The 20,375-nt window shown below is 43.8% G+C and overlaps 2 protein-coding genes across 4 annotated transcripts in view; one reads left to right on the top strand and one right to left on the bottom strand.

The window, feature by feature from the left end:
- The first annotated feature begins 655 nt into the window (after nucleotides 1-655).
- On the top strand, nucleotides 656-10,932 carry LOC115553894 (potassium-transporting ATPase alpha chain 1). 2 transcript variants are annotated; one of them, XM_030370423.1, is made up of 24 exons: nucleotides 656-895; nucleotides 1,681-1,785; nucleotides 1,942-2,001; nucleotides 2,136-2,339; nucleotides 2,429-2,542; nucleotides 2,859-2,993; nucleotides 3,458-3,575; nucleotides 3,714-3,982; nucleotides 4,275-4,353; nucleotides 4,533-4,652; nucleotides 4,812-4,921; nucleotides 5,075-5,209; nucleotides 5,915-6,107; nucleotides 6,201-6,376; nucleotides 6,853-6,989; nucleotides 7,330-7,480; nucleotides 7,963-8,131; nucleotides 8,417-8,571; nucleotides 8,996-9,119; nucleotides 9,379-9,524; nucleotides 9,798-9,931; nucleotides 10,177-10,278; nucleotides 10,474-10,565; nucleotides 10,670-10,932. In XM_030370423.1, the coding sequence occupies exons 1-24, from the start codon at nucleotides 884-886 to the stop codon at nucleotides 10,696-10,698; spliced, it is 3,069 nt and encodes a 1,022-aa protein (XP_030226283.1). In that variant the 5' UTR covers nucleotides 656-883; the 3' UTR covers nucleotides 10,699-10,932. The 2 variants fall into 2 exon arrangements, with proteins under 2 accessions (XP_030226283.1, XP_030226282.1); XM_030370422.1 differs by lacking the exon at nucleotides 656-895 and having other exon boundaries at nucleotides 1,663-1,785.
- LOC115553893 (DENN domain-containing protein 3) overlaps nucleotides 10,930-20,375 on the bottom strand; it is a 25,800-nt gene continuing 16,354 nt past the window's right edge. For both annotated transcript variants that reach the window (XM_030370420.1, XM_030370421.1), the window contains exons 19-28: nucleotides 17,786-18,039; nucleotides 17,472-17,642; nucleotides 17,022-17,151; nucleotides 16,588-16,695; nucleotides 16,135-16,274; nucleotides 15,072-15,214; nucleotides 12,532-12,668; nucleotides 12,135-12,253; nucleotides 11,897-12,034; nucleotides 10,930-11,639 (exon numbers count right to left, since the gene is read on the bottom strand). In XM_030370420.1, the coding sequence (XP_030226280.1) occupies nucleotides 11,421-11,639; nucleotides 11,897-12,034; nucleotides 12,135-12,253; nucleotides 12,532-12,668; nucleotides 15,072-15,214; nucleotides 16,135-16,274; nucleotides 16,588-16,695; nucleotides 17,022-17,151; nucleotides 17,472-17,642; nucleotides 17,786-18,039 (1,559 nt within the window). In that variant the 3' untranslated portion in view covers nucleotides 10,930-11,420. The remainder of the gene's footprint in view (nucleotides 11,640-11,896; nucleotides 12,035-12,134; nucleotides 12,254-12,531; nucleotides 12,669-15,071; nucleotides 15,215-16,134; nucleotides 16,275-16,587; nucleotides 16,696-17,021; nucleotides 17,152-17,471; nucleotides 17,643-17,785; nucleotides 18,040-20,375) is intronic.

The raw sequence follows: 20,375 nt of genomic DNA, 5'->3' as shown, positions 1-20,375 counted from the left end.
ATGATCTTTTAAAAAATGGGTTGAATCTGTATAACTATTACTCGTGCATCTTAGTAGCAGACAAAAAATCACATAATTGTATGTGATTTATTTGAAGTTGACCTCCATTTATTAATTCATGACAAATCAGAATGTCCTTGGTCATCACTTACACTTGGTTTCTAACACTAATGTAATGAACACAAAGTGTGTAGCAAATGAACCACCAGCTTCTGGGGAGCTTAGTTGTGGAGATCTGTAATAAGAAGTTATATTATTCAATACCAAGTCATGAGTGACATTGGTCCTCCTTAACCTTCATGGTTACAGGGCTGTTTACTTCCCTCAGTATATCAGTAGGAGAAACGTGCAATAGAAGATAAGTGATACCAAAAGACCACAGCCTACGCACTGACTCAGGTTTTACGCATGTGTGTGTGTGTGTGTGTGTGTGTGTGTGTGTGTGTGTGTGTGTGTGTGTGTGTGTGTGCGTGTGTGTGTGTGCGAGAGAAGGTGTGGGTAGTCGGTTTGTGTGCTTGCTTGTGTGTGTGTGTGTGTGTGTGTGTATGTAGACAGAGTGGTGAACATACTTCTGTGATTGGTACAGGTGACCTGACAGGGGTGACATTGTCACAAGCTAAAGGTACCATTTTACATGAGTATGTATGTGCGCATGTTCGCTCAAATAGGGGCGGTTCGGGATATATAAGCATTAAAGCCCTAAAGTATCTTGTTTCTGTCCTTTGTATGTGGGAGTGAAAGACAGGAGCCTGTGTGTGCATGTTTGTGTGTGTGTGGCAAGGAGTGGACCAAATAGATTGCCAAGATTCCTGGGAAGAACAAGGATCGAGTGCTCTGGACCTCCATTGACTTGGGAGCAGAGCGCCCCGTTGTGACCGCAACCATGACTCAAAAGGTACAAGGAATGACATTCAGCTGTATTCTCAGAACAAGACTTTGTGTTATTCACAGAGTACGGCATTCAGGCCGCCGCTCCTTATACGCAGAGTACCTATAGTGCGTAGGGCACCAAGTACCTGGGAGGGCACCAGAAATTAAGGTTTCTAAAAAAATATATAAATATATATATTTATTACATTATTGAATTACAGAAAATATATAAATGACTTATGGAGAGGCCCACCGTTGTTTTTTCTTAATTGTATAACCTATCACTCAGGGCCGGCACCCCCCCCGCTCGGAAGTCCTGTCCAGGGCACAATTTAATGTCGAGTCGCCTAGGGCACAGAAACGGCCAGAGACGTCATTTAATCATGGCCCTTAGGATTCTTTGATTTAAGCAAGAATCGCAAAAGGTGTCTGTCAAACTGAATCTGGGAGAATCAGGATAGTCTTGTGGTTTGGGTTTTTCCTCAAAATGACAAGAAAACTAGGTCCCTTTCCAAGGTCAAATAATATTGGGCAACAGTTTTTCAAGCAGTCTAGCATTTTCTCATAAAGAGTAGCAACTTAAATTAAATCAAACTTTGCCTCAGTATTTAAATCAAAGTATTTGCCTCATGATGTTTACCGGATAACTAGAAAAATTAAAAAGGTCAAGAGGCTAGAATGTTATGTATAAATCTGATTTTTCTGACATAATCACTCACATTTATTGTCCTAATACAGTCCTAATATTTTGTCATTACTTGAATGGGTCTGACTGAGTGCCCTTCTCCCAATATGTCTGATATCTATCAGGACAACTATGACATGTTCGAGATGGACGGAGATGGAAAGGGTAAGAAGAGTAAGAAAGAGAAGAAGAAGGAGCGGTTAGAGGGCATGAAGAAAGAGATGGACATTGTAAGTAGAGGACGAAAAAACAGAGACTGACCCACTGACCTTCGAGCCATAAATATAATGGTGGAGGGAGAGGAAACTAATTTTCCCCTCAATGCACGTGACTGCCTATACTTGGATTGGAGTCATAACAATGGACATTTATGTCGCCCCCTTCAGGATGACCATGAGATTACCATCGAAGAGCTGGAGATGCGATACGACACCAGTATTAAAAAGGTAACGTTAATATGGTATTGACTTGTATTATTTACCTCTTATATATTAGATTTGCATAATTTCAATTATTTATGTTGTAATAATAAGTTTGATTCAAGTTTGATTAGTTCCGTCTTTTCTCTGTACATCCACAGGGATTAACCTCCAGTTTTGCGAGTCAGGTGTTGGAAAGAGATGGACCAAATGCACTCAGGCCCCCGAAAGGTACTCCGGAATACGTCAAATTTGCCAGGCAGTTGGCTGGGGGACTGCAGTGTCTGATGTGGGTCGCTGCAAGCATCTGCTTCATTGCTTTTGGAATTGAACTAGCGAGAGGAAACCTCGCCAGCTTTGACAATGTAAGTAAGCTGCCAGGGCTTTGGCTCCGTTTGGTTATGATTGGAGAAATGGAGCAACTGTCTTGATAATATATTTTGTGTCTCATCAGCTGTACCTGGCTATCACCCTGATATCTGTCGTGGTGGTTACTGGTTGCTTTGGTTATTACCAAGAGTTTAAGAGCACCAACATAATTGCCAGCTTCAAGAACTTGGTACCACAGGTGAGACATTTAGAGGTTGAAATGACAAGAAGCATGCTCAAACTTCAAAGCACTCGGTCAATCTGTGGGTGTGACAATCTCTGCCGCAAAAATACACATATTACGAAATTAATGATTAACGTATTACCAATTCATATTGGTAATTCTTCTCATAATGCCTTAATATTTCCATATTTTCATATTATAGGAAGTCCTTTCTGGTACACACACGCGCACGTGCGCACGCACACACACACACACACACACACACACACTTGCTTTTCTCACACTTCTGCGGCTGCCTCTCTCTCCTCTCTCTTCCATGTCTCCCACCCAGCAAGCCCTGGTGATCCGCGATGGGCAGAAGAACCAGATCAATGCCATTGACCTGGTGGTCGGGGACCTGGTGGAGATCAAAGGAGGAGACAGAGTCCCTGCTGACATACGCGTCATTTTTGCCCAGGGCTGTAAGGTAAAATCAGAAAATCAGAATCAGAATCAGAAAAGGTTATTGCCAAATACATTTACACATATAAGGAATTTGTCTTGGTATTCGTATTCGTTGCCCACGATCTTAACAAACAATAAAGAGTAAACAATAAACAATAAGCAAGTATTGAATAATAAGTACTGATAAAGATGGAGGTAAATAAAAAATAAATAAATAGAGATTCTCTATATACATATACATATGCACCGTAATAAGATAAGAAGATAAGATAAGAAAAGAAAAGAAAATAATATATGTACAATTGTGCGTGATGGTGAAAGTAGTGCAAAACTTGTTGTCATCATAGGCAGATGACTGTGGGTGTTGATGGGGGAAGGGGGGGTATTGTGCGATAATACATCATAATATTGAACAACATATACATAGACTTGCATAGAAGTGCTTATTCCGGTCGGTCTCTGTCTTGAATTGTGTGTGTGTTTCAGGTGGATAACTCGTCACTGACAGGGGAGTCCGAACCGCAGAGCAAGACTCCTGAGTGCACTCATGAGAACCCCCTGGAGACCAGGAACATCGCTTTCTTCTCCACCACCTGTTTGGAGGGTACAGCCTTTTCACACACACACACAAACAGCCTTTTCCAATATATTTGAACACGCAACAGCAAAAGAGACACACTAAATCCAGCCCTGTACCTCCTTAGCATTCTGTGAGTTCAACTCTCTCTGCTCCTCTCTCCAGGCGTGGCCAACGGCATCGTCATCAACACAGGGGACCGCACCATCATCGGGCGCATTGCCAGCCTGGCCAGCGGGGTGGGCAATGAGAAGACCCCCATCGCCATCGAGATTGAACATTTCGTGGACATCATCGCCAGCCTGGCCATCGCCTTCGGCTTCACCTTTTTCGTAGTGGCAATGTTCATCGGCTATGAGTTCCTGGAGGCCATGATCTTCTTCATGGCTATCGTGGTGGCATACGTGCCGGAGGGGTTGCTGGCCACCGTGACCGTGAGTGCAGTACATATGCTCTGCTCAAGATGATATATTATCAATGGAAGTAAAACAATCTAAAACACCAAGTATGGTGAAAAGATTGCATGCATACATAAAAGTATGTATACGGTATGTGGATATATAAAAAATAATAAATGTATGCATATATTATCCTCTATTCAACATTCATAAAAATGTATATTGTTAATTTGCTCTAGTTTCCAGCCTATTCAATCTAAAACTTAATCACCAAACTTCATGTCTCTCTCTCTTCCTCTCTCTATCCGAATGGGCGGTCATCTTGAAGGTGTGTCTCTCTTTGACTGCCAAACGACTGGCCAGGAAGAACTGTGTGGTGAAGAACTTGGAAGCTGTAGAGACTTTAGGTATTGTATATCCAGTAGTCAGACCCAGAGAGGACTTCTGGTCTGCCTCATATCTGCCCTTGGCTGATAACCTCCTTGTTCGTAATAAGGAGGGGCCTTTAACTCACACTTACTTTTGTGTGATGTACGTTGAATGTTTCTGATGTTTCGGGGTCTAACCTTACACGTTGTGTGTTAAGGTTCCACCTCAGTCATCTGCTCCGATAAGACGGGCACCCTGACCCAGAACAGAATGACCGTAGCTCACCTCTGGTTTGACAACCATGTCCACGCTGCAGACACCACTGAAGACCAGTCAGGTGACCAAACCCCCACCGCACAAACAAACAACAAACAAACAAACAAACACAAAGATGCTGGGCTGGGAAATTAGGTATTCAGATGACAAAATATGATTGACAACTATTATTTTGAAATCTTTTCTTGTTTTACGATCGCTAATTCTCATTGGACCACAGGGCAGAGCTTCGACCAATCCTCTGAGACCTGGCGCGCTCTAGCTAGAATCGCTGGTCTGTGTAACAGAGCTGTCTTCAGACCTGATCAGGAGGGACTTCCCGTACCAAGGGTAGGAACTAACTTTGATTGAATCACATAATAAAACATTTATTCATCAATTATGTTTGCATTCAGATGTTTTGTACAAATGCCTACACACAACACCTTGTATCTATGTACCATAGATAAAGGATTTTACATGTGTATACCTACACGTTCACAGAGGTTGGTGGTAGGGGATGCGTCAGAGACCGCTTTGCTGAAGTTCACGGAGCTCACCATTGGCAACATCATGGTCTACCGGGATCGCTTCAATAAAGTAGTGGAAGTGCCCTTCAACTCCACAAACAAGTTCCAGGTCAGCAACATGTTTACGACAATGGCCTTGTGATGATTGAGATAGAGCCTCAAGACCTCTGAACCAAACCTATGTTTTAAACGTACACAGTGTTTCCCCCAGTAAATGTCTTAGTCAAGGTGGTCAAGGGGGGGGGTTAAATTCAATTAAAAAAGCTTGATGTCACGACCATTGTTGTGAACACCGATGCATTATTGATCTTTATTTTTACACCTGATGGAAGTATGTTTTCTTTCCCTACGAGAGTTTTCTACTTTGTTATTGCATAATAATTAAAAAAAAAAAAAAAAATATATATATATATATATATATATATTTTTTTTTTTGATAATTTTTTTTATTTATTTTATATACATTGGTAGTCAAGGCGGGGCCCTATTGTTGATAAGGTCGGCCGCCTTAACAACACAGTGCTGGGGGAAACACTGGTATAGAATAGTATAGAATAGTTTTGTCTGCGTGTTTGTCTTCTGTATTTTTGTTGTGTCCTTTTTTTTTTATACTGTGTATGCTAAGTGTGTGAACGCCCTTTTCTTGCCCGGCAAACCAAATTTACCCACGGGTATGAATAAAGCAACCTTGAACCTTGAATATCTGTTATCTTCTCCACTGCCATTTTTACTCTTTCCCTCCTTCCAATCATCCCTTTGTTACATACATTGCTATGATGTGTGCAATTCACTGTCTATAATCTCTTCGCCATAGTTGTCTGTGCATGAGCTGGAGGATCCCATGGACCTGCGCTACCTCCTGGTGATGAAGGGGGCGCCAGAGCGCATCCTAGAGCGCTGCTCCACCATTCTGATCAAGGGCCAAGAGCTGCCCTTGGACGAGCATTTGAAGGAGTCCTTCCTAACAGCCCAAATGGACCTGGGAGGACTAGGGGAGAGAGTGCTGGGTAAGAGGGAGCCAGCGAGAGAGAGAGAGGGGAATGCATCTATGCAACACAAGAAAAATTCAATCCCTTGTTCGTTCTATTTGCCGTGTGTAGGTTTCTGCTACGTGTATCTCAATGAGAAAGAGTTTCCTCGCGGATACAAATTCGACTCAGACGAGATGAATTTCACCACATCGGACCTGTGCTTTGCCGGTCTAATCTCCATGATCGACCCCCCCAGAGCCACCGTGCCTGATGCAGTGATGAAATGTCGGACAGCAGGAATCAGGGTGATTATACAGTTATATGACAACGAAGCTAAAGTTCCTGTATGCAGGATTCAAGAGTTGTAAAGAGAGAGAGCAGAAAAGGGGGAAAGATTTGGAAACTAAACAACCCCTTAAAGTCCCTTCCTCCTCCGCTTCCTCCCTCCCGCCCAACATTTCTCCCCCATTGAGAAGTCTTGCATCACACGCACATGCAACTGATAGGCAAGATGGATTCTCAAGATCAGTCAAGGAAGAATGCTCTGATTGGTCAGAAATTATCAAGGAGCAGTCTGAAAAGGATACTCAATTAATGGCCCTTAATTCTTACCTAAAGCATCGTTAACTTTATGAGATATATTATCGTATGTATCATTGAGCATTTGGGATTATGTGGGGAAAACGCTTGGGTAACTTTACAATAAGGGCACATTAATTAACCAACCGCCGAATGAATTGACAAGTTGTGAGTCTACTGGGGTTGATCTTTTGATCCTTAGGTTGTCATGGTGACAGGGGATCATCCAATCACAGCGAGGGCCATAGCAGCCAATGTTGGCATCATTTCAGAAGGCAGTGAGACCGTGGAGGACATCGCCATCCGGAAACGTATCCCTGTGGAACAAGTGAACAAGAGGTACTATTATTGATCAGAATCCCTCAAACCAAACACTAACACTTACACCCATGTACCCAAACATTCAACTTTAATGCTGACTGTAGATAGAAAGATACCTTTGGCGAATAAAAATCCACAGTTACCACAATATATCCACACTAAAACAAATCAATACTATAATATACATGGATTATTCATGGTTATGCTATGTTGTGCTACAGCAATGATCCCACTGGGGGGTTTGTAGTCCCGCTTGGGGGTCCCTCTTATATGTGTGTCATTAAATATGTGTGTGTGTGTGTGTGTGTGTGTGTGTGTGTGTGTGTGTGTGTGTGTGTGTGTGTGTGTGTGTGTGTAGTGATGCCCGTGCGTGTGTGATCAACGGAGGCCAACTAAAGGACATGAGCAGCGAGGACCTGGACGAGGCGCTGCGTAGCCACCCTGAGATGGTGTTCGCCAGGACCTCCCCGCAGCAGAAACTTATCATCGTGGAGAGCTGTCAACGACTGGTAGTCACACACACACACACACACACACACACACACACACACACACACACACACACACACACACACACACACACACACACACACACACAGCCACACCCTCACAGCCACACAAAGTGAGTTTTGCTTTCATCTTAAATTCCCAACAATTGTCATGATCTCCTTTATGCCTTTATACTGGCAAAGTTATCCTTTTATGATTATAAAAAGATCATGTCATTTCAGAAGCAGAATGCTGGATATAACATACATTCAGAATGTAATTTCTGATATAATATAGGAATATAAGCATTCATCCAGAGCTTTTTCAAGGGGGTAACCCTTGTCAATTTGTGTTTTGTGCATTGCAATAGTTATACATATATGCATACATATATCATGTATATATATGTGTATGTATATATATGTATTCATATCACATCACCCAGGAGCAGATTAAACATCCACGTCTCTACTCCAACATGGCTGACTGAGTCTTCCCTCAGGGCTCCATCGTCGCGGTGACGGGGGACGGAGTGAACGATTCCCCTGCCCTGAAGAAAGCCGACATCGGCATTGCCATGGGGATTGCTGGGTCGGACGCCGCCAAGAATGCTGCCGACATGATCCTGTTGGACGACAACTTTGCCTCCATCGTCACCGGAGTGGAACAGGGTGAGCGCGAGAGAGCAAGAGAGAATATTAGGGGTTAATATTGTTCTTTTGAAAGTTCAAAGAAAAACGATTTTGACTTATTGACCAAACAATAAGTGCCAGTATTTCATAACTGGGGGAGGAAGGGGAGAGCATAAAAAAGTGCAAGGGGGTTTCAGTTTGAAACTAACAACCCAAAAAAGTCGGCCAAGATGTTGTTCAGTACTTACACTGACAGGCACTGAAATAGCTGACAGATAGCTATGCAACTTCTAACCAATGACACTTCTCTGTGACTGCCTGCAGGCCGCCTCATTTTTGACAACCTGAAGAAGTCCATCGCCTACACACTGACCAAGAACATCCCAGAGCTCACGCCCTATCTGATCTACATCACCGTCAGCGTGCCACTTCCTCTGGGCTGCATCACCATCCTGTTCATCGAGCTTGCCACCGACATCGTGAGTCCTCATGTCATCACTAGGGTCATGATAGCCTCTTCAGGTGTCGCTCATTGGACTAGTTATGGGTCTGCTATGTACCAGGACCTAGCTAAACTAGTTAAGTCTATTAAACCTGCCCTGATACATTAAAGGAGCAGTCCCAGAATTACATTTTGGGTGGTGAGATCTGTGTTTGTCCAATGATGAGGCATCTGTGAAAACCGTCTGTAAGTGCTCCGTTACCCTCATTCTGAATCAAGGGAATCACCTTGTGAAAGCAAAGCATATTTCGCACGTTTCATAGACTTAATATCATTCATCTTTCCCCTTGTTTTTCTAGGCTCTTCTCACTTACCATTTGAGAGAATATCTGCTTCCTCACGCTGGGCAAAAAAGCGTCCTGTTTCTTCATTCTGTTTTAAAAACGTTTTTTTCTCGATAGTACCCTTCAGTCTCGCTGGCCTATGAGAAGGCAGAGAGTGACATCATGAACCTGAAGCCCAGGAACCCTCGGCGGGACAGGCTGGTGAACGAGGCTCTGGCCGCCTACTCCTATTTCCAGATCGGTGAGTCCTGCTCTGGCAGCGGTCCCACTGTGGGCTGCTGGTTGGGTCTGCATCGCTTGACTAAATGTTTTTAGTTCGAAAATATTTCATAAGGATTTCTGTATGTCTCACTATACCAGAATAGTTCATGTTTTGAACATTATATCAACTGCGTAAAGCTCTGTATCAACTCTGCGAGTTTTTTTCCTGTGTCTTCCCAGGAACAAACTGAATGGCTTAAGGTTGCACATATGATTAAGTATCTGTACTCTGTGTTCAGGTGCTATTCAGTCCTTTGCAGGCTTCACAGACTACTTTACCGCCATGGCCCAGGAGGGCTGGTACCCACTGATGTGTGTGGGCCTCCGTGCTCATTGGGAGAATGTTCACCTGCAAGACATGCAGGACAGCTATGGACAGGAATGGGTTAGTGGACGAACACACACACACACACACACACACACACACACACACACACACACACACACGGCAAGCCGATGCACTTCTCCATGTTGATAAGAGCATTAAAATGAGAAAAATTAATTGGACAAAGAATTCAAGGGATATTTAGCATAGATTTTTTTTTTTTATTAATCGTGAGTTAACTATGACATTAATGAGATTAATCGCGATTCAATATTTTAATCGCTCGACAGCACTAATATCATTATACAAATTCAAATGGTCTCTTGGGTTCAGACGTTTGGTCAGAGGCTGTACCAGCAGTACACGTGCTACACCGTGTTCTTCGTCAGCATAGAAATCTGCCAGATCTCCGACGTGCTCATCAGGAAGACCCGCCGTCTCTCCGTCTTCCAGCAGGGGTTCTTCAGGTCAGTAGCAGCATCCCCCCACCATGGGGAGATGGGGGGCGGACTACATTGGGGGGGCTGGATGGAGGGTTATGGGTACTCGGTAGCTTTTATTCATATATTTAAATATTTGCTTTGCACCTATTCAGATACTGTTAAACCATATAAGCCATTACAATTTTATTACTTCCCCTTCCGGGAATAATCAACACGATAAAGATACAAACTGAAATAATCTGATTGGAGGTAATCTAATGTGTGTGTAGGAACAAAGTCCTGGTCTCTGCCATCGTCTTCCAGCTGTTACTGGGTAACCTTCTATGTTACTGTCCAGGAATGCCCAACATCTTCAACTTCATGCCCATCAGGTAACGTAAAACAATGGGGATTCAGTAAAGACTACTGAACTGTGGTGTGAGGAGAATAAAGTAGATCTTATCAAAGAGCTGCATCACATTTGTATACATCTCCTACGGTTCTCCATGGTAAAATGTACCATATTGTTAAGAGTCGGTAAGGACTCTACAATAGACTTGGTCATATTCGTGTGCATCTCATTTCAGGGTCCAATGGTGGTTCGTCCCAGTTCCCTATGGAATACTCATCTTTGTGTATGACGAGATCAGAAAGTTAGGTGTCCGGAGAAATCCAGGAAGTAAGCGAAGTGTACTGATCCATATGCATGAATTTTACAACGTAAGCCTCTATCTTTCGCCATATGGACTCCCTACATCCACGATTGTGTTTGATGTCTTTCAGGTTGGTGGGATAAAGAGTTATACTACTGAGATGGAACCTGTTCAACTCATCATTCCTCCAAACCAAATGTATCTTCCCAAGCATCCAATAATGTTTTGCCTCTTATCCAAACCCTTCTTTAAAATGTGTGTTAACGACAAACTATATCAACTTGCATACATTCCCAAGTCTCTCTTGGAATGGTACTTGTAATGAGAACTAAGATCCCTGGAATTCATACTCAATGTGTTCCATGTGTGCTATTAAATCAATGTTTTTAACAACTTTTTCTCGTCATTTATTGAGCTCATGCATGAAAGACCTTTCTTTAACTTTCAATACACTGTCCTTCCCTGACATTTATTATGATGATAAATACTGCTTACAAAAGACTGAGGCACTATGACTTCATACTAACTATTTAGGAGCAGATGTGAAAATCATGAATGAATTACTTAATTTTCATTTCAAAAAGTACATTTGTAATAGTTGACAATCATCCTCCTCCGTTGCCTTTGGTCTTTCTCGTTGCTGGATGTGATTTAAAGCACAAAGAAAAGGTCTCTGCTTTTTTTCATGAATCCCTTTTCTGCTTTTCAAGGTATTTTACTTCAACGCCTCACTGAAGTGAATGATCAGCCAAAGATCATCAAGTATCCAATCCTAAAAATAAATCAAGCTGCTCTCAGAAAACACCATCATCTCCTTCCTCAAGGTCCATTCTTTTGTTCAAAACTATGCATGTCAGTTCATCTCTCGTCGCCACCCCCCTCTAGTCAACCTTCCAGATGGCGATCTTGCCGTCGCGGCGCCCGGAGCCGCTGAGGACGTAGCGGTGCTCCGCAGAGCACAGGGTGTGGATGGTGTCCGAGTGGGCCTGCAGCTCCTTCTGCACCGCGTGGCTGCCGGGGTCCACCACCAGCACCAGGCTCCTCAGCTGGCCGCCGTACGGTCCTCCGAGGACCCTGTCGCCCTGGCAACCAACCCAGATCTATAGGGGGAGACGCACAGAGAATATTGAGGATGGAAGAAAAGGGAGAGGGTCACCAGAATAGTGGAGGGAGGAGAGAAGTGATGGAGGAGGTGGGCAAGCTCGCGAAAAATCTGGGTTGTGATTAAATTGACATTCGTGCCACAGGGAGACACACACATACTCTCAGATCTAAATCATCAGTGATGGCTCAGAAAGACATCAGAATGTTCCCTGACAAAACATTTATCAAATACATCTTGATCACATCCCCCTACCTGGTCTTTGACCCTAATCATACAATTGACTCCAGAGATGCCCGGTAATGGGATTCTTTTAACGGGCCTCTTGGCGTCCGACGTGTGCCACACACACAGCTCTCCAGAGTCTGGGCAGCCCGTCCACAACTGTCCTAGCTGAGAACAGACACAGACAGACAGACGGACCCAGGATGTGTTAAGAACATAGCAACTGGATCACGTTTGCATAATTCTCCAACAGAGGCAGATCATTCACCTCCATGATAAGGACAAAGCTGTTGAAGCAACTGGGCATGGTCAGTAGATCATCAGGCATTGAAATCCTCCTCTGAAGTGCACCATTCCGTCTGACCTCCACAATGCTGTCACCACAACCTGCAACAACACCCTTTTTCTGTTCATTCTGCATGAATGAAGAAGTCATACACTCACACACAATGAGACTGCTCTACTGGGACAATTATCACAGTAGAGTACAAAACAAGGGACTGCATTTAGTCATACAAGAGATGTGCAGCACTATATCACACACACACACACACACACACACACACACACACACACACACACACACACACACACACACACACACACACACACACACACACACACACACACACACACACACACACACACACGGCTTCTGTACGTACAGCACCACAGCATGCCATTGTGGATCTGTATGGAGGAGAGCCGGTCACATGTGAGCAGCAGCTGCCGGTTGACTGTGAGGCTGGAGGCGTCCCACAGCAGGATGATGCCCTCAGCGCTGCAGGAGTACGGCTGCTCGCTGAACACAGCGGGACGAGGGAGGAGGGCTTTAGAAGGCTTTAAAGATCCCATTTGCGCGTCTGACTGCAAATTCACACCCCAGGGAAGTTGTAAACATTGCGTGTAGCCAGGAGGCGGGACTTCTGCACTTCAGCACCGCCCCCGTGTGACGGCACACTGTTACGGAAGCTTGAGACGTTTCACACACTTATTTAGGGGTGTTCTCGGTGCGAGCGAATACTCCCCGTGGCTCGTATTTAGAATTCTCTAGCATCGCAGACGTAAATCATGAACACATACATCGCTTAACAGTCTGAAGCAAAGGGAAAAAGCATTTTTTTAGCCGGGCGATACCACCCGGGTAATCAAGTTGCGTTACCCAATGGATATCAGCCTTGCCTTGGTTGGGCAGCAATTGATCTGCAGATTTGGGTGAGGCCTTACAGTGTTCAATGAACCCAGCCAATAAGATTGAAGTACTAAGGGGCGATCTTGCCCTCTTTGCTCTTGCCGAATCCGGTTGGAAGTAGAGCAAAAACAAATGATCCTCTGAGAAAATCCTTCAATGCAGATATTGGTTCAAACATCTCCTTCGGAGGAAACTCTTTCATTGCCCTGTAGATTGCTACAGCTCACCATTGTTATTCCTTCGTTGGTATTCCTTGTTCTTTATGGACTGAGACTCCCTCAACCCAGCCCCGGTTGGGCCTATCATTTCTACATTGTTAGACCAGGTTCTCAACAGGCTCAAGGCCAGGCAAATCTGTACAGAGACACAATGCGAACTTGGGAGATCAAGATTTTCTCACGAGGCGGCAGTTTTTGACGAACCGGTGTGATGTTGATTAGCTTTGCAATCCTAGGTCCAGGTCCATCAGAACACACACCACAAGGTTCATGAACAGTTTCTATCCCAAAGCAGTCACCATACTTAACTCTGACCTGAAAATAAATCCACTAGTTCCGACAGTATTAATCTGTGACGTCCACATGTAATGCAATGCTCAGCACTTTACATATTTGTACTACCATTTTAAGGCATACTATTTTTAGGCATACAATGGCACTAACTTAACGGTATAGTGTATGACGACTTAAATGTAGTGAGTGAACGAAATGTTGAATGTATTTTCTTCATTTATTTACTATTTATTATGTTACCTTTTTAAATGAGACCAGTACGTGAGTGCACTGAATTTCGTTGTACTTCTGTGCAATGACAAATAAATATATCTTATCTTATCTAATACATCCTAGAGTGACTCAGACTAGGGATGTGGTCCACCAAGATGTATGAGCTGGGATACCGGGATAGCCCATCAATTGCATTGTAACAAAAGGCAGAGTCATGATTGGCCCATAAGGTCTATGTCAATTAATCTGATAAATTTGGTTTTGAGAGCACCTAAAGAGAAGGTCAAGCGAGTGCAGGAAGGTTTTGGCAGAGCGCTGTGGTCAATGAGGCATCCCCAGAGCGTCATTTATTTGGCTCAAATCCACCTTCAAGGCCTACAATAATTTTCACTGACTTCTCAACCCTCTGCGGGTTTGATAGACTCTCATTCTGCCTGCTCAGGACTCTTTCCACCTGTGCTCAACTTTCCCATCGGCATGCTTTATATATTTGACAGTAAAAATTGCCATTGTGAGTCATGTAGGAAAGGGGGTGTGTCGTGTAGTGAAGGGGAAGTGTCATGTAGTAAAGTAGGTGTGTCATGGAGTAAAGGGGGCGTATAATGTAGTGAAGGGGTGTGTCATGTAGTGAAGGGGTGTGTCATGTAGTAAAGGGGGTGCGTCATGTAGTGAAGGGGTGTGTCATGTAATGAAGGGGTGTGTCACGTAGTAAAGTGGGTGTGTCATGTAGTAAAGTGGGTGTGTCATGTAGTAAAGTGGGTGTGTCACGTAGTAAAGTGGGTGTGTCATGTAGTAAAGTGGGTGTGTCATGTAGTAAAGTGGGTGCGTCATGTAGTAAAGTGGGTGTGTCATGGAGTGAAGGGGTGTGTCATGGAGTGAAGGGGTGTGTCATGGAGTGAAGAGGTGCGTCATGTAGTAAAGAGGGTGTGACGTGTAGTAAAGTGGGTGTGACGTGTAGTAAAGTGGGCATGTTGTGTAGTAAAGTGGGTGTGTCATGTAGTGAAGGGGTGTGTGACATAAAGGGATGGATGCGTTTCCTGTATTAAAGTAAGTGTGTCGTGTAGTGTGCAAATAGACCCTTCTCCAGCCACAGAGTCCAATTTGCCTGGCTCAGCCATCATCCACACACAGCGTAACTGAACTGCTTGTTATAGCTAATCAAAATCCACTAGTGGTTACTAGGGCCCCTTTTAACATTTAAACTTATAAATGTACGATTTTGTTCTATATCTTAATCGTCATTTAAATTAATACATGCATGTCTGAATTAATACATGCGTGGGTTTACTTGTAGACGGCGAAGCCGGTGACTTCGTGCCTGTGCTCTGTGAGCTGCTTGTTACAAGACATGCTGCGTGGGTCGACGATGTAGATCACAGAGTCCTGAGAGCCAATCCACACCTGGTCCTGTCCAACTCCCAGCATACAGTTCTACACACAGCACGGTAAACAGAAAGTAAAGACAGGGTGGAATACGCTTCAAGGCAATTCAAATAAAAATAAAAGTCGTTGTGCCTTAAAAATACTATTCCTAGATGGAACATCTACTCCAACTCATGCTCGGATCGACCTGATTCGTATGGAGACTTTGATGAGCAAAAGGTCAATGTACAAGGGGTCATGTATGGTGGGCCACGTAAGGTAATGCTATTTAATATAATATGTCATGTCAGTGGTTATTAATATATACTAGAGCTGTCAAGCGATTAAAATATTTAATCGTGATTAATCGCATTAATGTCATAGTTAACTCTAATTAATCGCAAATTCTTTTTCTATGCTAAATATCCCTTGATTTTTTTGTCCCATAATTCTTCTAATTTTAATTCTCTTATCAACATGGTGAAGTGCATCGGCTTGCCTTGTGCAAATGATTTTTTATTGATAACAACATTGGCATATTCACTGATCAAAACAGGACGATACAAAAAAAGAGCCTATAGTGCAATTAAACGACTGCTTTGAACAAATGTCATTTGAACATAGCAGTCAGGCTACTGCTTCTTTGTTTTGAGCCAAAGAAAAAAAAAATATATATTATTATTATTTTTTTTTTTATAAAATAATTGCGTTAATCACGCAATAAAAAATTTAACGCCGTTAAATTTGGTTTGCGTTAACGCCGTTAATAACGCGTTTAACTGACAGCTCTAATATATACATATATACTCTCAAACTACAAAACTTCTTTACTATCTTTCTAAGAACCTTGCCAAGAAGCAAAACCAGAGTCAGCATGTGCATGTTTGCATAACAAGATGCCACCATCTTGTCCTTTTGAACGATTCAGCAGCAGTTATTCTCGTTAAACAAGCAGCCTCAGCATTACATCAGCCCAAAGGGGTTCTTACCAGCTGAGCGTTCCCGACCTGGATGCAGTCCTGCAGCATGGACCAGCTGGCTGCGTCGAACACCACCACGCGGCCCCCGCTCAGTGCCACCCACAGCTTGGGATTCCCGCCTTCCTCTGTGTCGCTGCAGCTCAGCTGGCCTGCACACACACAGAGACAGAGACAGAGACAGAGACAGAGACAGAGAGAAAGAGAGAGAGAGAGAGAGAGAGAGAGAGAGAGAGAGAGAGAGAGAGAGAGAGAGAGAGAGAGAGAGAGAGAGAGAGAGAGAGAGAGAGAGAGAGAGAGAGAGAGAGAGAGAGAGAGAGAGAGAGAGAGAGAGAGAGAGAGAGAGAGAGAGAGAGAGAGAGAGAGAGAGAGAGAGAGAGAGAGAGAATCCTTGTTTAAAAAAGCGTTGTGGAGAAGTACATTCGAAATTGGTGTGTCTATTTATTTCGGAGAGTGGAGTCTGACCCGGTGTGTACAGCAGAACATGCACAGTCTGGGGTTCAGCCAGGTCCTGTGAAGGGTTGATCTTGTGTTTCAGAGTCTGAGAAGTGGCCTCAGGCACCATCATGGGCACTGGTACGTGAATGAACACAACAAATACAAACAAACATGAAAGCCATAATTCAGAAACAAATCCAAAAGAGAGAGGAGACATTTTCATTCAGAAAAAGTAGCATCTGTGGACCCAAACACAGCCCCTGCAATAACACTAAAACACAATGTAACCTTACAGTATTCTTCTATACTATACTCCTTTTGTTTCTGAGTCAGTTTGATTTCAGTTTGTGTCCTTACATCACACATTACCGCATAGTAAACAGTAGATAAAACAGTGCATGTCTACACTGCCCCCTTGCCTACATCCCCCCAGGACCCTTCAGGTGAAACGGAAGTCACACCTTCATGCTTGATCCTGTCGAAGTAGGCCAGTTTGGAGGCAGAGCCGATTGACCTCTGGCTGTGCAGACAACCTGCCACAGCATCCATTAGGAGCATGTTGGTCAGGGCCTGGGCCATGTACTGGGGGTCCTGCAGGCAGAACACACAGGTGGGTGTGTGCAGTAAGTGATTGGAATAACCAACCAGCAAAATTTTTTTTTCTTTCACTTACATAATACAATAAGGAAAATACATTGAAATGATTAACGTTAAACAATTCAGATAATGATGTTATAATGTAAGTGAAATCCATTTTGTTCACACATATACTCCTGTTGGATTAGCCCATGCAGGCTTATCTAGTAAACCTAGTAGTACTAGTCATCTAGTAATCCGAGTTGAGTTCAGCGGTCCAATAGAGTGACTAGCTTGGGCGATGGGCAGGACATAGCGTGACCGTGGAGGAGCACCTTATGCTGATCGGCCATCCTTCGGCCCGCCCACATCTCTCTGATCACCAGGTCCCAGAGGCCCGTCTCCGTCTTCAGGTTGGCCTCAAAGCCCTCGGCCCTGCACGCCGTCCTGATGCACAGGGAGGGGACGCGCAGCAGGAGGAAGGGTGACGACGAGATCTTCACCTCCTGCCATGGGAGGGACAAGTCAGGAGGGACTCAGCGCCACGCAACACAACGCATCAAAGAAAATGAAGTCAATGCCAGATGACAAACAACGACGACAGCAACCACCCCAAGACAAAGACATGAGCATGTGTGGTTTCTGTCACCGTTATGTCTCTGAACCTGGTTATTTCCCAGAGCCCCGGTCGTCCTTCCTGGAGCAAGAAGAGGCGTTTCTGGGTCATGGCGATCTTCCCAACCCCATGGGAGGTCTTGACGCAGGACGACAACTTGTAGACACACTCGTTATTGTCCAGGCGGTCCACGACCTCGGGGGGCAGGTCCACGTCCTGCGCCTCAGCCTCCTTCCAGAAGGTGTAGACATCCTTGAAGAGGGTGGGGTCCACCTGCTTCTCATCGACTAGAAAGCACGCGCACACGCACACACAATTTGGAAAACAGGAGTAAAATCAAATTGTTGTGAACATTCATCTCGGCTACAAACGCAGGTAACGTTATTTTTTTTAAAAAGGTAAAGTAAAGTGCCTTTGAGTCTGCTCTTCGAAGTCACGTCATATATTCTGACATTATGGAAAAGATCTCTACAGATAAGGTAAATTTTTTATCTTCATTTCGCTTGTACCTAGTTTTTGTTATGGTGTCTTTCACCCAATCACCCAATCATTCCTTAAGATAACACACTTTCTGAAGTCCATCACTTCAAACTCTCCTCGCCCCAGCTCCCACCCACATTTCCAACACTCTTCCTGCCACATTTTCCCTCTTGCAAGACTACTCCTTGGGCAAGTCTTGGTTGGAAACAAGAACAAATAGATCGAATCAAGTAAAAGTTTGTATTTCTCCCCAAAGTATGGAACGCCCCGAAGGATTTCAGTGCAGCTTGTTCAATGATTACGGCTGCAGCATTCCTCGCTCAATACCGGAACAATTTCAACTTCAGTTTATTCAATCATTGATTAGTCATCACTCATACAGGTTACTTCTGTATGAGTGCCTTTTTTATAGGTGTGTGTGTGTGTGTTTGTGTGTGCCTGTTAATTTTGATGTCTGTGCATGAGAGGGTTCAGCTTCTTGGTAGATTATAGTACACCACAGTGCGTGCGTGCATGCGTGCGTGCAAAAGTTGGCATTGGTCGTATTCATGGGAATAACACAGCCCCGTCCTTCCAAGTGTTTGAATTCGAGCTAGAACAGGTGTTCAATTGCACTTTAAAGACATCGGCATCCACTTAAATCCATTTGGATAAAAGCATCTGCTAACTGAGTCATCCATGTAAACTGTTAACAATCGTCCATGTAAACCCAGTAAAGCCATTCACCACCAGAGACCTTTATTCTGAAAACAGCATCGGCAGTCCAACCCAGCCGTCCCTAACACATTAACATGCTTTCAGTTTAGGCAAGCATGGAAATGCACTGTGAAAAGCCTGACTGGTTTTATTATTTTCTGTGCCATTATCGCTTCCATGTATGATTTAATTCCCAACCATGACGTTAAACCTACATTCAGGTGTTTAATAAATAAATAAATGCGAACACACTACTTTACACCATGAGCTTGTCTGCATGATCCTCAATGTTGTTCTCAAATGTGGAATTCACTGATTCTAATCATGGTATTCATTATCTAAATCCAAAATATATATTTGGGATGATACCACCCCAAAAATCTGAGATATTTAAATGTTATGTTCAAATCACTTTGTTCAACTTTGTTGTTTACACAGAGGGGACTTTGAAGGAAATGCTCCCTGACAGAAGGAATATCTCAGACAAGACAGACAAAGAATTATAGGACCACAGCATTCCTGACTGCTGAAAGCTCTGCAGGAAAATCCCAAATGTATAATAATTAAAGAAATCCACCAACTTTGAACTACTGTCTTTTGGTCTGCTAAGAAAGACAGACACTCCAGAAAGTATAGAGCTAACTTTAGTTGCTTACTTGGTTTGGGTCTCACCACATCAAAGCTGATGTTAGGTAGCTGGCATGCGGCCAGACCATACAAAGATAGATGAGCCGAATCAACACAGAAACTAGTTCCGACAACATCGTAATTCATGTTGGCACCAACCTGCTAGCAACATTTTGACAGAGATGTTATTCTCTGTTTCCTGCCCAGGGACTACTGTTACAGCTCATTGAACATCTAATGTGCATTTGATGTTCAATGATTCTGGGTGATTCCCTTCCGATGATTGGTCCCCTCCCTACTTCCTGGATCCCATCCGAGCTACCAATCGGGAGTCTCCAATCAAGCAAGCTTTTGCCCTTCTGCTCCACGGGAGGTTTCTGTCCTCCCTGAGCTCGCCTTAGGACACCTGCGTTACCGTTTGACTGGGGCGGTACACCTGTCAAACGGTAACGCAGGTGTCCTAAGGCGAGCTCAGGGAGGACAGAAACCTCCCGTGGAGCAGAAGGGCAAAAGCTTGCTTGATTGGAGACTCCCGATTGGTAGCTTCGATGGGATCCAGGAAGTAGGGAGGGGACCAATCATCGGAAGGGAATCACCCAGCTGGATTTGCATACAGAATCATTGAACATCAAATGCGCATTAGACGGCAGCCGTAACACTACAGATGAAAATTAGCTTATAGCTAACTCTGGTACTGCTTATGAGCTGTGCATTGTCCCTGCTTAATAAACAAATAAATAAATAAATAAATAAATAAACATACTAACCATCGTTGCAGATTCTAGAACACTGGATAGGTTAATTAAGCTAGTTAGCCAGG

Source organism: Gadus morhua, chromosome 11, assembly GCF_902167405.1.
Source record: "Gadus morhua chromosome 11, gadMor3.0, whole genome shotgun sequence".
In the NCBI taxonomy this organism is placed as follows: domain Eukaryota; kingdom Metazoa; phylum Chordata; class Actinopteri; order Gadiformes; family Gadidae; genus Gadus; species Gadus morhua.
The sequence above is the reverse complement of the archived record's forward strand: the minus strand, read 5'-3'. Positions and strand labels throughout refer to the sequence as shown.

Excerpts from the sequence above, each read along its gene's own strand:
- LOC115553894 (XM_030370422.1), top strand. The coding sequence starts at position 1,663 with ATGTCTGATATCTATCAGGACAACTATGACATGTTCGAGATGGACGGA. Across the intron at positions 1,786-1,941 it reads TGAAGAAAGAGATGGACATT|GATGACCATGAGATTACCAT; the intron begins GTAAGTAGAGGA and ends CGCCCCCTTCAG. Across the intron at positions 9,932-10,176 it reads TTCCAGCAGGGGTTCTTCAG|GAACAAAGTCCTGGTCTCTG; the intron begins GTCAGTAGCAGC and ends ATGTGTGTGTAG.